Source organism: Zingiber officinale, chromosome 7B, assembly GCF_018446385.1.
Source record: "Zingiber officinale cultivar Zhangliang chromosome 7B, Zo_v1.1, whole genome shotgun sequence".
NCBI classification, from domain to species: domain Eukaryota; kingdom Viridiplantae; phylum Streptophyta; class Magnoliopsida; order Zingiberales; family Zingiberaceae; genus Zingiber; species Zingiber officinale.
The window spans coordinates 114,787,813-114,804,724 of NC_055999.1; the positions used below are offsets into that span (position 1 = coordinate 114,787,813).

Below are 16,912 nucleotides of genomic sequence, written 5' to 3' on the forward strand. Positions count from 1 at the left end.
TTCACTTGGATTTCACAAACTGACTTGAACAGTTGAACTACCTGATCGACCCATTGAACAATGTGCTTACCCCTCAACTTGATAGCTTTGTCCTGACCTACTGGATAATTCACTAGACTGAATTGAACTCAAACTGACTACAAATCTCTAGTCCAACTACTCTAATTGAATTACTCATGCAGCTCAAGTGAATTGGCTTATGCCCTCCTTTGCTTGAATTAACAAACCCAAACCAATTGACTTGAACTACTTTGACTGGACCACGCGGTTGGAACACATTGACCTATCTAGCACATCCTGATTGACTAGACCAATTGGTCCAACTAGCCCACACGTCTAGACTAGATCAATGTGTCTAATTCATCCTAATTGATGAGAGTTGCTATTTGGTTCGTCACTATTAGCTTGACCTATGGAGCAAAAAAAGCTTATGCATGCAAATATCATATGTAAGAGTCATCTTCTACTAAGATATATCATGCAAAGACTCTAGAACAAGGAAATAAAATTACAAGCAAAGCATACCTTAGTTTTTGGTTGCTTATACATTCCTCAGTCTTAGTTCTCCATGGTTTTGATCTTCCTTTCCCTTCTTTATCTTTTGATGGCCTTCTATTGGGGAAAGAGACTTTAGACCTACATGGTCATTCATCAGATTATAATGGGATGATTCTTTAATCCAATAGCTCACAATCAACAGGTTAACATTTTCAATTCAACTTATTTAACAATTATTATTTATGTTAACCACAGAACAATATCACAACCATTCAATTTTATAAACATCTGGTTTGATAGCAATACTATCAGCCAAGCATGCCTGAGATACTAATTATGCGAAAGCCAACATCGAATAAGTAGATACAAAAGGTATTCTGCTTTTAAATTGAGAAAGCTAAAGAACCCTCTACTAACTTCATACGATGCTACAAGATCTTGGGATTTTATCTTTTACATCATGATCCCCAACCTAGCAGAGCCATTGCAAGGGAAATGTAGAGTAGCAAGAGATACAGTGATTGAGCCTCGACCCCTGGAGAAAACCCGCCACTGGGTTGTGGTGCCGGCGCTCCTGCAGCTGATCAATCGACGATAACAGTTACATTCCATCCTATATAATAATATGGTTAATTACCCAAGTTTCAGGCAGTCAGCTTACTATTGCACAATGACTGAGTTGTTAAGTTGGTGAGTATTCTGAAGGAGCTAGTGTTGGTGTAGCCAGCATAGGCACATGTTGTGCTCCCACAGACTGCGCTGGATGAGTTGCCAAGGGAGAGAGCTTGGCAGGTTGCTACTGGGCAAACTGAAGAACTGATCCCCTGGGTAGGATGGCAGTCCAGCCTAATGCAATCCAAAGAAGAATTCCCAAGTATTAGAAATATATATATATATAAATATATATATAACTGGGGGAAAAAAAATCATTAACAAAGCATATACTTACTCCCACGACGATGAGCTGCAGCTGCAGCGGACACAGTTGTTTGCAGTCAGAATATAACTTCCATTAGAAACAAGGAGGCCACTGTCCAAAGAGGCATTACTAATTGCTGAAGAACACACTGTAACACCAATGTTTATTGTTAACATAAAGCAGTACTACAAAGAACTAAAGTCAGGAATAAAAGATCTTGGAAGATAGATCTGGTGTTATTGAATGCTGACAGAGCATATAGTTTTTATACATTAGAATCTGTAAAATAATTCCTCAAAGATTGCGGTAGGAACCTAATTGGAAAGTGCATAAAATAGTAAACTAGAAACGATCATCATAATTTATTGAAGGTCTCTCTATTCAATACGTTTCAGTCAAGCCATTTAAAATTGCTGCATATAATTTAACTTCTCTTTCATGATCTTTACCTACAAAGTTTTATTGCTAAGCACTATAAGATCTATTAGTGATAATGAACCATACTAGTGCTTCAAATTCAGTGTCTAAAGATTGATCATTTTTAAAGCATTGAAGATCCTTAATAAACCAAAGATCTGAATGCGATCTTAAGTATCGATATCAACTGTGGCAAGTGGAATATAGGCCTGCATTTAGCAATAGCAGGTGGTGTTTGCGATTGTGATTTATCAAGTGCATGACCAGTGAAGCCAACCATACAATTATGCAAGGAATCAAGGTTGTCTACAATTTTTATAGAAAGCTGCATGCCACAATTCTTTTAACAAAAAGACAAAGCCTAATTGTTGATTTATTTTCTAAAACAAATACTAATCATACAGGTTAGATCAGCATGCACACTATTATCTGAATCCCAGAAACAAACAGCACATGATTCAGTAAGTTCGGAGTAGAACCATCCACTCTACAACTCCACAAGATATAATCAGCCATCTATGGATAAAATTTTCATTGATCAATCCAATTCAAAAGTAAAGTTTCGACAGCAAAATACCAAGCCTATTTCAAAAGTATCTGAGTTCAACTACATGGTGTTATCTATGATTGAGCTCTTAATTTTACTACAAGGTTAGAATTTGTTCAACAACAAAATATTTGAGGCAATCGCTGGTGCTAACTAAGTACACTATAAAGGTGACTCTTTCTTGTGTATAAACGATGGCTAATCATCTGTACAGACATAATTTTAAGCAAGCATACTGTTTTATGTTTTCATATAGATCCAACAGTAGGCAACTGTGAGGGAAGAAAGAGAAGCAAACCTCTGAGAGGAACATCAAGAACTTGGCCAGCCTGGAGGGTTTTGGGATCCGTAATCCCATTCAGACTCATCAATGTCTCCTCCTTTGTCCCGAACTCCGCCGCGATGCCCGACACTGTGCTGCCTGCCGCCACCAGATGCGCGTAGTGCACCACCGGAAGGCCCTCCACCTCGTCGCAGCTGCAGGGCAAGGGGATGTAGACCTCCTGCCCTAGTTGGATCAAACTAGGGTCGGAGATGTTGTTGGCGGCGGCGATCTCCTGGTAGGTGACGAGTCCGTCGAAGGTATTCCGAGCGATGGAATCTAGGTTGTCGCCGGGGACGACCCGGTAGAGTGGGCGGTGGGCGGAGGCGCCGCGGCCGGCGGAGCAGGAGCAGGAGAGGCGGACGCGGAGGGTGGAGCCAGCAGGAACGGAGCGGGAGCTCGGGGTGGAGAGGGGGAGGTCGTTGGCGGCAAGGAGAGAGCGGAAGGAGCGGATCTGGAAAAGGGTCATGACTCCGGCGAGGTTGGTGGCGTTGCGAGCGGTGTAGCCGACGAGGCCCTGGCACCGGGCGGCGCGACCGCGCGAGAGGCAGGTGAAGTTGGCGACGGCCGCCGGCGGTACGAGGAAGATAACGAGGAAAGGGAGGAGGAGGAGGAATCTGGCCGCCATGTGCTCGACGTCGTGACAGCGAGTCGAGCAGCGACGTGTTGTCGGTTATTCGCTGTCTGCCGTTGCGGGGTGGGTTAAATTTAAAAGCTCTAGAGGGTTTTGAGTTTGAATCGAAGTCTTCTTGGGTTTGACTTATTTTGACTTGAATTATGCCTTCAATTATTTTATTTATTACACGACGGGCAATTATTCAATTAGTGTTTACTAGTGGGGATCGGTAATTCTTTACCGAGGATAAATCTTTTTTTTTTTTTTATGTGGTTTGAATAATGCCTGTGATTATAATATTGTGAGAGATCATGTTACTTTATATTAAAAATTCTTAATTATCAAAATATCCGAAAGAAGAAAATCAAATAAGACTTAATTAATAATAATAATAATAATTTATTTAAATATAAATAATAAAAAAGTATTGTTCTTCTATTATCGAAGATTTTAAAATTATAAAAAATTTGATAAAAATAATTTATAAATTACTAATTTTGTATTATAAAATTAATTGAGAATGTTTTTTCGGGAATAAATTTGGTGTGCCACTTAATTTTGTTCATTCTATATTAATTAATTGAATAAGTTCAACTAATTTATTAAATTAAATGTATATATATATATATATATATATATTCAATTAGTTAATATTATTAAATAATATTTATTGATAAAACTTATATTAAATAAATAAAGAAAATTTTAAAATAAATTTATATTTATCAAACTCAATAACCTGTCTAAAAATTATAAAAATAAATAAATCAACTATTTAAATCAATTATTTCAATTCTTTATTCAAATGGTACGCATGCATTATTCAAATGGCACACATGTATAAATCGAAGAAAAAATTTACATGCACTTCTTAATCATAATTTAAATTTTGCATATGGTCCCGTACGAAAGAGAATTTATTTTCACTCCCTAATTAAATATAATAATATTAATTTATCAAATTACTCCTTATATGTTTTAAGTATAAAAAATCTAAAATAAATATAATTCTTTTTATATTTAGCGTATTAAAATAGAATCTAATATATTTTTTATTAAATTGAGAATGACTCTTTTTTCCACTCAATTTGATAAAAAATACAATATATTCTTTTTAAATTGTGTTAAATAAAAAATATAATAGATTTTTTTTAAATAGTATTAAATTTAGGAGGAATTATATTAAATGTAAAAAAAATTATTTAATTTGATAAAAAATATATTCGATTATAATTTAAATTGATAAATTTTAGAGAAATTATATTAAGTTTTTTTAATATAGAGATGGTATATAAAGTTAAAATTATGATGGAAGATTTTTCTCTAATTTATGTTAAATCAAATTTTTTAAAATAATTAAATACAATTAAAAAATAATTAAAAGCATATATTAATGGATTATTTTGACGTGGACGTGTAGGACGGAGGTGGATGCCAAAGTGTGTACGTGTATGAGTTTCTGAAAGTGGCACATGTCGGAGATTTGTCGCCTTTTAAATTTGAAATCATCCAAGTTTTTAACCAAATGAAAAATAAATTAAAAAATGACCTTTTTTAATTCTTTATATAAAAGGCATCTCAATCAATTTTTTTTCTTCTATCTCTGTAGATAAGATCTATGAGACAATTATGAAATTCTATATATATAATTTTTTAAATGCAATAAAATAAAGTGATATAGATTATAAATTTAAAGAATTAAAATTCTAAAAATAAAATAATCATATCATAATTTAAATGAAAACTCAGTGCAACAATAAGTTTTAGGATATATGCATAAATTTTTCTAATCTGGAAGTTTGAATAGAGGTCATTTAACAGAATTTTAATTGGTGGATTATTAACAGATAGGTCCATTAAAATAGATTAATCCATGTAATGGATCATCCTTTTGTACGAATAAGAAGATTCATCCTTCTTTCAATAGACGGGATTCTTTTGTCTATAATTTATGAATCAGATGATGATTAGTAGATTGTAATGAACTCCACCTGTTTTACAGGTAGGATCTATCAAAATAGACCAATCTATGCAGTGGGTCATCCTTTGATCCATAAATTATGGACCAGAAGATCCGTCCTCCTTTCAGTAGGCGAGATCCTCTAATCCATAATTTACAAATCAATGAATGATCCACTATCTTTGATTAGTGGATTATGATGGCCCCACCTGTTTAACAGGTAGGGTCCATCAAAATAGATCAATCCATACAGTGGATCATCTTCTGATCTGTAAATTACGGAATAGAAGATTCGTCCTCCTTTCAACAGGCGAGATCCTCTGGTCTTCAATTTGCAGACTACCTTTGATTGGTGGGTTACTTGTTTAATATGTAAGGTCTATCAAAATGGACCAATCCATATAGTGGACTATCCTCTGGTCCGTAAATTGTGGATCATAAGATCCGTCCTCTTTCAGCAGGCGGGATCCTTTGGTCCACTTTTGTGGACCAGAGGATGGTCTATTATCTTTAATTGGTGGATTATGATGGACCCCATCTATTTAACAAGTAGGGTTCATAAAATAAACCAATCTATATTGTGAATCATTCTCGGATCCGTAAATTACGGACTAGAGGATTCATCCTCCAACAGGCAAAATCCTCTAGTCCATAATTTACGAATCAAGGAATGATTCATTGCTTTTGATTGATGAATTATGATGAATCTCATCTATTTTAATGGATAGAATTTATTAAAATAGATCAATCTATATAATAGATCATCTAACCTACAAATTTATGACATAGTGGATCCGTACTCCTTTCAGCCGGTGAGATCTCCTCTTGACCTCAATTTACGGATACTTTTATTGGTGAATTATATGATGGACCCTACCGAGGATCCGTCCTCCTCTTTCAGCCGAGATTTACACTAAAAACTAGTAAAATTAGCTCACAAACTTAATTACATTATCACTAATAAAACTGCATTCAGAAAAAGCATTCACAAATGGAGTACTAAAACTGCATTCACAAATGCACGCAGTGAGGAATAACATATGGATCAAAAAGGAAATTTCAAAGCAGTATTAATCTAAACCACGAAAGCTAACGTGCTCCAACAATTAGTGAAATTTGAAGGTTAAATTTAATGGGTTAAACATGATAATTCTTATCTATACATTGAAAAAGTGCTGAGCATCTCCAAACCATGGACACTGGCGTCCCACTTTTCGTACAGGAAAATTTTGACTCTAGACCACCCAACTCAACATCCTGACTTTTCTCAACATGCAGTTTGGATCTTCTAGATCCTAAATTCTCATCTTCTCCGGATTCCTTCCAAAATAATATGCTTCAGATTCATTCTAAAATAACACACTCAATCTGAATTTCGATAAATAGCGTCGCATGAAATATACTTAAGTTTAAAATAATACCAATTTATAAAAAAAATATAAATTTAATCAAAATTTACAAATTATGATGAAAAAAATAAAAAACAGCCCTCTACTATTTATAAAATACTTATATTTTATCAAAGAACACGTCACGGAACATACCTATACTTAAAATCAGGGACAGAGTCATCCTTGGGCTAGGGTGAACCCCAACCCTATCCATTTTTAAAAACTTACAAGTAAAATTTTATTTCAGCCTCATCCTCATTTTATTTTAGTCCATATGATTTATAGTATTTTTATTTCAATCATTTTTTCTTCTAATTAAATTACCAAAAATTTTAATTAAATTTAAATTTTTTCTTATTTACTACTTCACCTCCTTACATATATTGCTCTATTTGCCCCACGAGTAGTCGGTACCGCCGCCTTTCTTGTCCCTCCTCGCATGCGTCTAGTCGTGGCATGACTAGCATAACTGCGACAAACCTTCTCCTTATCAACGTGCTATATTTGTAGGGGCATTGCCACAACGCGACCCTGCCATCGTTACCTTCCTCTCTAACCACCACGACATCACATTCATTACTATCTCTATTGATAGTTTTGTCATCGTTGTTCTCCCTGGCACAAGCGACATCGACTCCACTCTATCATCACGACTCGCTGCAACCATCCTAGCTGGTGTAAGGATCTAGCGCGCTAAACACGCAGAAGTGCAGCAGAAAAATAACTAGATCCTCTATCCAACGGATCCATGCGAAGGGAATAAACATTGCTTAAAAACAATCCATACTAGGTTACATGATAGGATTATACCCTTGATGCGTGCACACGATCTCCTGACAGCTCAGATCACAACACGATCTCACGTTCGTGCCTCTACGGTATCCACATGAACAAGCCTTGCCTTTATTTGTCTCACAAACAAATAAGATGGAGAGGAAAACACCTAAGGTTGTGCTAGCAACTACAATGGTGATTTCGGCCAAGAGAGGGAAGGAGAAAGAAGAAGAATGCAAAAAGGCTTTTCACCTTCTCAACTATACAAAAATATCATCCAAAATAATATATATATCCATCCCATGAATACCAAGGGTTTTGCCCTTTCATCTTCTAATCCAATGGTTCAAAATTGACTATTCAATCCAATAATTCAATTTTAACTATTCAACTTTCTTGGTGAACTCAAGTTCATCCAATGAGTCTAACCCATTGATTCTCATGCAATTCGAACTCAACGAATCTAGTTTGAATTGGACTCAATCCAACAATTGGATCCATTTGAGTCTAACTCAATGAGTTCAATTCGGATTACATTTAATCCAATGATCCATCATATGAACCTCTCTCCAAATCTACTTGTTCTTTATATGTGACCCTATAGGTTCTCGTAACGTTGGCAATGTACCCAAATCAACATTTAGATACATAAGCAATGAGTGATATCTAGCAAGACATCATTGCTACCCAAGTGACGAGAAAGTCGAGATCCGACATAACCTGTCTGTGGCTATTATCTTGTACGACTTTGTCCCTCTATACTTGATATCTAGATTGATCAATGACGCATAGATCGTGTCATCCTCTTATCAATCTTTGTGTTTCTTGATCTCTAAGTAGACACACCCAATCAAATAAGCTTAATATCTCATATTGACTCATTTGCGCATGACCATGTTTTCTTGTGTCCTACTAATCAAGGGGCCCATAGATATCGCTTTCGTCATATGGAAGGGATAGATCTCATCTACATCACTCACATCTCTTCGCATAATTCATTGCATACCCAGCGATCGACTTTATTGTCCATCTTGTTACATGTGACGTTTGATGATACCAAAGTACACAACTCTTTATGTAGGGAACCGTAGTGACTTCAGGTCTAAGGACTATTCATACCAATAGTCACAAGAGAATGTTTATGACACTCATATAACGATCCATGAAACATTCTCATGGCGAGTCATTCAGTATATATTCTTTAATATATACCCATGTGTCAACCTGATATCTCATATCCATGACTTATAAGATTAAGTCATCCGTTGACCTACATGCTAGTCTCAACATATTAATATTGTCCTTGTATATTAATGCTCGACTAGGAATAGTTTAGAGTAGCGTTCTCTACAATATCTCACTATCAATTCAACCAATTGATACATTGTAGATTAGAACCTTATACTCTAGGACATTATTATACTTATTTAATTGACACTGAACTAAAATAAATATAATAACCAACTTTGCCTTTTATTAATAATGATATATGATACAAAATGAGTCATTTACAATCATCTTATAATTGGTACTAGGACTAATACTAACAGCTGGAACATCAATGTTGACGATCAATCCCAGGTAATTTTAAATTTTGGCTACGTCACTGCTTAAAACAACACCAATTATTTATTAAAATTTAGACTAAGTGTAAATGAAACGACATCCGAAATGTATTATTTTGGAGGAGACTAGGAGAGGACCACCAATTTATTGAAATTTAGACGGTAAGTGTAAAAGAAACGGCATCTGAAATGCATTATTTTGGAGGAGATTAGGAGAGGACCGGTTTACGGTCCAAGAGATATCCAAACAGCTCAACATGACCATCTAAGGCATCTTATTCTTGCATATGTTATTGTTGTTGGGGTAAATCTTCTTTTACCATCTTCCACATCTTCGAGGAAGTGTGGAGCATCTCTACCTCTCGAGGGCTCAACCCACCTAGCACTCTTGACTCGATTGTCCCCAATCCCCCTCACTTGGTTCTGCTTCTTGAGCATCTTGACGCGACTTAGTATTCACTCGATTCGATTCCTCAAGCTCTCCAATTCAGGTTAGTATTCTTAGACATTGCACTCTTATGATAATCAGCACATGGGTAACAATGTTTTAAATTAATATATATGTTTTCTCAATACCAAGGACAAGGAGATACACAAGATAGAGAAATGCAGGCGAATTAAGGACTCCCCCTCTCAGTTAATTGAGATGATAGTTACTGAATGTAGTAACAAAGCACAGGTGTTCGACCCTTGTAACATCTTTTTCTTATTGTCCATATCTACAACTCCCAAGCATTTTGGCTTCTTCTTCATGCATCAACTGGGAGTCTGTTCTGCAGCCAGAGAGAGAAGCCACCTTCTACGTCAGTGATGCCGGTGAAACCCTGTCGAAATTAACCAGAAGTTAATTAACAATCATGCACTACTCTCTCTTAATTATTATAATTCACTGATCATGCCAAAGCTTATGATCAGCTGTGCTTACAGCTGCTGCAAGTTCAGCTGCTGCCATCAGTGATCTTCTCCCACTTTGGCTCCCCTGTGCAAAAAAAAAAAAAAAAATCCATCTTTTAGAAACAAATAATAATAATGGTAACATATATAATTAATTTGAGAAGTTGATCGATCACAACTCACAATTATTATCTCATCGTCCTCGCCGAAGGCCGACAAGACTTGCACCAGGAAGTTGGGATTTTTAGTCAGCCCTGGAGGAAAAGAAATAAGAATTAATCAGAGTTTCAGAAATGAAATTGCAATTGCAATTGCTTGCGTTTATATATGAAAAATATATATACCTGAGCCAGTTTTAAGCATGTAAGGAACGTTTACGGCTCCCGTCGGATGGCCGGCGTTGAACTCGTCCACGGTCCTGATGTCGAGATAGTGGTGGCCGGCCTGAAGCAGCTCCCGGGCCACTCGGACCGGCACCGACATCGGCACCGTGGCGGCTTCGCCGGCGAAGGCGGAGCTGATATATTGATGCCGTATGGAAAACGTGAATATAATGACAAATTAATCATTTAATTAATTAATCAATTAATTTAGTACCTCCCGAAGCTCTGGCGACGGCGATGCTCGGGGATCTCACTGCGTCGCCGGAAACAGAGAGGGGGAGTCCTTCGCCTGGCTGAAGAAGCCGGGGAACTCATGATACTGGAGTTTGAGAGGGAGCGGAGCGACGGCTGGGCGCAAGAGAGAGAAGCCATGGTTGTTCTTGTTCGGAGCTCGGCGGTTAAATGCGGTGCAGGAGGAGAAGGAGGAGGAGTAGATTCCGCCCCCTTCCGGCGGCCTATATAGAGCATAATTTTCGCCCATTTCAACAATATAAATGAAAATGTTTACCTGGCTCCGGATTGGGTAGAGTCGTAGGTCCGTTTGTTGTCTTTTGAGGGTGTCAAAGGCGGGTGACATTTTGATGGTGGTGGAAATTGTTTCTATCTTTTGAGATGGATTTGGATTGGAAAGACGCGTTGGATCATGGTCGGATTTATCCTACAAGAGTAGATCCGTTTGCGGATAAGATTTAATTGATGGGCCCACGTCGATCGGATTGGGATGCTCAGAATTCAAAGCAAAACCTTTACGCCAAGCAGTTCTGCAAACGACCCGTGGCGGATCGATTCGTCAAAAATTGACGAGGCGGGACGGGACGGGACGGTCAGCCATCTCGACGGATCCAAAAATTCTCAACCTAATCCAATTCAGGACAACGAGGTGTGAGTTAGACGGACTGATTTTGAGTTTGAATGGTGAATTATGCGATCAAGTCTAAAAATCTATTAAAATTTGTATTTAAATTTTAAATTTTTGAAGATTTTTTTTTTTAAATTTGAAAGGCAACTCAAGTCTATTGTGGATTCGGATGGATAGGACTTTAACATCATGTATGTAAGTTCAAAGTAACTTTAATATAATAATTTGTTTTTTATTCTGACAACCAAAAAATTTTATAAATAAAAACAGAAATTAGTTTTCCTTTGCTTAAACAGTCCAATTATTTATTTTTTATCCCAAAGATAATTCAAAGTAATGAATTATTCTCAAAGAAAATGATATAAATACTATTTTAATAAGTTTAATTAAAACTGTTAAATATTATGGACATATAGCAGACTAAAATAGCAAAAATAATATTAAAATAAAAATATTTTATTCTTATCATCTATATTGTGCATGCAATACAACCAAATAAACAGGAGCACTCACACAAAATCAACAATTAAATTTTGTATATTTGCAAGAACTATATATGTATTTTAGGATTACGTGTATGATATTTAGTTTTTTTAATCGATTAATCCAGAAAATAATCAATCGAGCCCTATAAAAATTTCTCATCAGTCATTGGACAAATCTTTACTCAACAAGTTCAACTATACACAGTAAAAACTTATTTCACTTATTTTGAGTTTAATTTGATCTAGAGAGTTAGTGCAATGATTTAGGAATTCGACTAATTGGAGGAACTCTTAATTAGACCTGAATGTCAACATTAGTTGTGAGGAGATTCGAAGATGATGGAGTTGAATCAACCATGGTTAGTTTATCCAAGTGATCTTGGATGAGATGAGATCCTCTGTCTCGAAAATGATGTGTCCCCGTGTCTCCTCGTCGATCGGACGACTATGACATTCTCGTGATGTACATTGCTTCATTGATATGTGATTTAGTTCGTTCGATAAGCGAGGGGACACGGGGACACGTCATTTTCGGGACAGAGGATCTCATCTCGTCTTGGATAAGGTGTCGTAAAGATTTTCATCAAGAAGAGAGTTTGTGACTAGCTATGGTGTTTGTTATAGTGGATAGCAAAGATCTTGATGAAGATTGGGAATGAGATCCTCTGGACCGTCTTTCTTGATTTACTTGGATCAGGAAAAGTCGATTGGTAGGAGATAATGATCTCCACATGTTAAATAGATAGGGGGTATTACTTTCCACCAATATAAATACTAGATCAGAGGATGATCCAACATTTACAGACAAGAGGACTCCTTTCCTGAAGATTGGACAGTAGAAAAGGACCACAATGGTGTAGAAAACATGCTTTAAAGGAGAGAAGTTCTTATGGCCTTGCCTTCACCAGAAGAAAGAGACATGCCATCTAGCTTTTTGTACATCATGATTCTCTAAAAATAATTTGTAGAATCGAATTCAACAGGAGGATAAATGACCTTACGAATTTCATGACCTAATAAAATTAAATCAAACTTAAAATAACGTACAGAGTATGTAGCGGTTAGTTAAATAAATTCTATGGTAATTGGATAACCAAATATCGTATCCACTAAGAATTGAGCATGCACAACTTAGTTTTGATCACAAGAAGCATACAGAGATTAAGCATGAACTAATTATTGGATAATCTATCAGAGGTTTTAGAGAAAACTACTAAATTAAAATAATACAAAATTAATTCTAATTTATCTATTATGATGACCTGAGTAGATAATCTCAGATTGCCAGCGAGGCTGATTTGAATATCCAACTCGGGAAGTTGAGTCGTGATGAAGCTGATTTGGAAGACGAAGCTGAGATCTGGGTTCAACCTCTAATAAATAGTGGTCGAGGCACCTCGGGTACTTGGAGGAGCCTTAGTTGAGGAGTTAGAGGCACCTTGGACAGGGTGGAGGCGCCCTCATGCAGATAGAGTTTCGACTAATGGAGATGCCTCAGCCGGGAGGGAGTTCCCGGCGACGGTCCTCCAACGCTCAAGTCACACACTGACAAGCGAAGAAAATAAAGGAAGCAAAGAAGAAGAGAATAGTGGCTCCCGAAGACGTCTGTGCGTACCTCCGCCTGCTCCTCTCCTTATATAGGGCTTCGGCGAGTAGACTACACACTTCCCGGTCGGATCCGTATTCCCAAACTTTCCCCAAAAGCTAACATTGAGAAAGGATCCCTGACATCTTACCATAACGGGGCAAGTGTATATTTGCCACGGTGACGGGATCTTCTTCCGTACGATTCTCTGTCATTCCTCGCTGTCAGTCGGTGAAACTGACTCCCAAAAGGATATTCTATCCATACGCACCATTAATCGGCAGCACTGACTCCCAGAAGGATGTTGGCATGTCTCTCCGTCTTATTTGTCGGCTTTCCGCTTGGCCGGATTCCCCTTGATCGGGCCGACCGGCCTATTCTTTGGCCTCATGCGCCTATGTCCTGCCCGATCGGCGTGAATATCTTTTGCCTCGCTGGACTCCACCTTGATCGGTTCGACTGGCCTCTCCTTTGGCCTCATGCGCCTATGTCTTGGCCGCTCGGCGTGTAGTCCCTTGCCTCGGTGTGCTGTAGGCTTGGCCAACCCCCTCCGAACTCTTCTAATCGGACGGGGACGAGGGACCTTCTGACCGGTTAGTCTCTCGGTTGACCACCCCTTGACTTTAACGTCTACCAAAGCGCTGAACTTCCTTGGAGGTGGGCCCTTCTGGGTCACCACCGGATCACCATCTTTGTGTTACTGCTCTACTATGACTATGCTACGTCCAATTGTTATAGTCAAAGTGACACCGACTTCGAACTACGAACTACAACTACTACTAGTGTCGTTAAAAGTGTATTTTTGATAATTATTATACTTGTATAGGAAAGTGTAGGTTATTACACTTTCCTCATTTGTGTAATCAACTTCTCTATTCAAAGTTTTACAAAGGAGATTTTAGTAGATTGCCCAATCGGTATGGTCCGAGTGATCCTGGGCTTTGGAGTAAGAGTCGTCGAACGCTTTGAAACAAGTAAAATCAACCTGCGTACTTTCGTTATTTTTCTTGTAATTGTTTCTATTTTCATTGCGACTTGATAAGTTTTTAAAACCAAAAAAAAAGTTTTTAAAAAACATGATTCCCCCCCCCCCCCCCCCAACATTCTCTTCGATCATTCACAGATGACCAAAAGATACGGGTGACCAGAGAAGCTTCCAGGCGATTGAGAGATAACATTATCAGGAATCCGAGCAAGGTGGTCAAAATGAAGTTTGACCTAAAGGCGAAACGTAAGAAGGGGCTAGCCTGGGCTTTAGCCCAGGCTACCCCTCATATGTGTCAAGAATCCATTAATTTTTTAAAAAAAATTAAAAGGATGAACATATGAAGAAAACTTAAAATAACCACCATTAATAACCTTTATAATTTTAAAATATCAATTTTTTAAGTTAAAAGAAATAAAAAATGAAATGGATTTGTGAAAGAAAATTTGCAAAGTTCGGTTGACTTAGAGGCGAAATCAAAGATGCTAGTCCCCTCCTTATAGAGGTATATTATCTAATTCAAATACTAAATCCTATTATAAATTTTTTAACTAGCTCAATATATCCTCATCTCTATATCAAGACTTCAAATTTAATCCAAATTCTAAAAATCCAAATATTTTCTAACCAGCCCAAATGTTGAATCCATAATAGATAAGTTTGATGAGAAATCTCATAGAATAAAACATAGTATCAATAAACTTAATTTATTATATTTTTAGTATCTTGTAGAATTATTCTCTTTATATTTTTTTAATCTATTTTTATTTTTTAAATTGTGTATTTATATTTTACTGAAATATTATCATTATGATATAAAAGACTTATTATATGGTACATTAATTTTTGTATGAATAAAAATTTTTTATATAAAAAATATTAATTTATTTTAAATTTAGCTCATCCCATAATAAAATCCTAGTTTCACCCCTAGTTTGACCCCTATCCAAGCAACCAAAGGTATCCAGTCGACCAGAGAGCTTTGTTAATGTTATCTTACAGATAAAAATTACAACCATGTCAGTATAGACATAGGCGATCGAGAAGGTTTTAAGTGATCGGAGGAGTCTTATATAAAGAACTTCAAGGCAGAGCTCACAAGAAACTCAAACATTCATTCAGATATTCTCTTATGCTTGTGCTCTTCATGCTCTTTCATTTTCTGTATTGCGACACGTATTTCATTCTGATCGATAGCATCTAGAATAATATTTTTGTTTATTTTAGTATTGTCTTATAATATTTAGTTCAATGGAGGCTCGTATTGCTCTTCTGAGTGTTGGACCATGTTTTTTTTTAAAACTAAAACACTGATGGGCCAAAGCAATTTCAAACCATTAAGTTCATAGATGACATTTCACACTTTTTAGGTACAATTAGGTCTCACACATTAATTCTTAGATTCCAATTTTCAAAATAAGTTAATTAATATGATGTTGGTTTGCTATTACATCACCATGTTGAATGAGTTCACTTTAGGGTTAGATTAGTTGACGAGAACCTTTATAGGTGTATTTTAGTGTCAATATGACTTAATTTTGATTAGGGACTAAAGCACATTCTTTTTAGTATAGCTGGGGTACTATTATTACAACATATGATAGATAAATGTGAAGAATGTTTCCTTAATTACAACATCACGAGGAGAATTAAATTTAGATGTGTACTATATTTATTTCTGAATGCGAGCATTATTTATTTTATTTTCTTTAAAATAACAAGTAAATATTAAATTTCATGATTTGCATCTTTACCGGTCCATTCTTTGATTTACCCACCAACCATCCATAAAGTAAACAGAATTGAAATGAGAGGTAGATAGTAAACAGAACGGAAGGGACTGAATCCTAAGATAGATGGGATGTAAATATCTGCATCTGGTATAACTCATTCTCCCATCTATTAGGGATGATAATGGGGTGAGACAGGGACAGATTTATCATTCTCATTCTCGTCCCATTCTCATTTTTTCGGGTTCGATGATTATCATTCTCATCCCTGTCCCGTTCTCATTTTTTCAGATTCGGAGAATCCTCGAACCCGAACTCACGGGGATCAAATCCCCATCCCCATCTCATTCCCAAATTTAATTTATATTATTATTATTATTATTATTATTATTTAATAATATTATTAATGGTAATATTAATATTAATATCAAAATTAATAATAATATTATTAATAATATTTTCAAAAAATTTAATATTAATATTAACACTATTATTAATATTTTAAAAAAATCATATTATTATTCATTAATATTAATAATAATAATAATATTCGGGACAGATTCAGGGATGAGAATAGTATTCCCATACCCACCCCATTCTCGAAAAATCGGGGATCCCATCCCCATTTCAAATTTTCCTCGCGGAGCCCTAAATCTACGGGGAAAATTATCATCTCTACCATCTATCTTACTTTCTAATCATCTTTGATTTTACATGATCATCTTATCATGAAAACTCGATGGTAGAAACCCACCCATCATCGATCCAAAAATCCCACCATGATGATGCAATAGGAGAAATACATTTCAACATCAAGAACGATGACGTTGGGTATATCTTCTCCTAAATTTAATTTCCTGTGGAAAGTAATAAACATTAAGGATTCACTGAGTGGCCCTGTGAGACCACTCCGATGTCAAAGTTAGCATTAAGATTTGATAAAGATAAAATGAAGAAATAATAACACAATGTATAAGTAGAT

At 36.3% G+C, this 16,912-nt stretch overlaps 2 protein-coding genes across 2 annotated transcripts; both read right to left on the reverse strand.

Annotated features, from left to right (window-relative positions):
* Positions 1-714: 714 nt before the first annotated feature.
* LOC122007019 (chitin elicitor-binding protein-like) lies at positions 715-3,409 on the reverse strand. Its single transcript, XM_042562761.1, has 4 exons — positions 2,680-3,409; positions 1,448-1,565; positions 1,160-1,344; positions 715-1,078 (listed from the first exon to the last, which is right to left on the reverse strand). The coding sequence occupies exons 1-4, from the start codon at positions 3,329-3,331 to the stop codon at positions 957-959; spliced, it is 1,077 nt and encodes a 358-aa protein (XP_042418695.1). The 5' UTR covers positions 3,332-3,409; the 3' UTR covers positions 715-956.
* Positions 3,410-9,523: 6,114 nt separating this feature from the next.
* On the reverse strand, positions 9,524-10,808 carry LOC122004091 (senescence-associated protein DIN1-like). The gene is made up of 5 exons (XM_042559021.1): positions 10,501-10,808; positions 10,248-10,420; positions 10,087-10,157; positions 9,935-9,988; positions 9,524-9,833 (listed from the first exon to the last, which is right to left on the reverse strand). The coding sequence occupies exons 1-5, from the start codon at positions 10,752-10,754 to the stop codon at positions 9,759-9,761; spliced, it is 627 nt and encodes a 208-aa protein (XP_042414955.1). The 5' UTR covers positions 10,755-10,808; the 3' UTR covers positions 9,524-9,758.
* Positions 10,809-16,912: the final 6,104 nt, after the last annotated feature.

Coding starts and splice junctions, on each gene's coding strand:
- LOC122004091 (XM_042559021.1), bottom strand. CDS start 10,754: ATGCTCTATATAGGCCGCCGGAAGGGGGCGGAATCTACTCCTCCTCCT. Junction 10,421..10,500: donor CGTCGCCAGAGCTTCGGGAG/GTACTAAATTAA, acceptor TCAATATATCAG/CTCCGCCTTCGCCGGCGAAG. Junction 10,158..10,247: donor CATGCTTAAAACTGGCTCAG/GTATATATATTT, acceptor CTTTTCCTCCAG/GGCTGACTAAAAATCCCAAC.
- LOC122007019 (XM_042562761.1), bottom strand. CDS start 3,331: ATGGCGGCCAGATTCCTCCTCCTCCTCCCTTTCCTCGTTATCTTCCTC. Junction 1,566..2,679: donor TCTTGATGTTCCTCTCAGAG/GTTTGCTTCTCT, acceptor TTGGTGTTACAG/TGTGTTCTTCAGCAATTAGT. Junction 1,079..1,159: donor AACTCAGTCATTGTGCAATA/GTAAGCTGACTG, acceptor TCGATTGATCAG/CTGCAGGAGCGCCGGCACCA.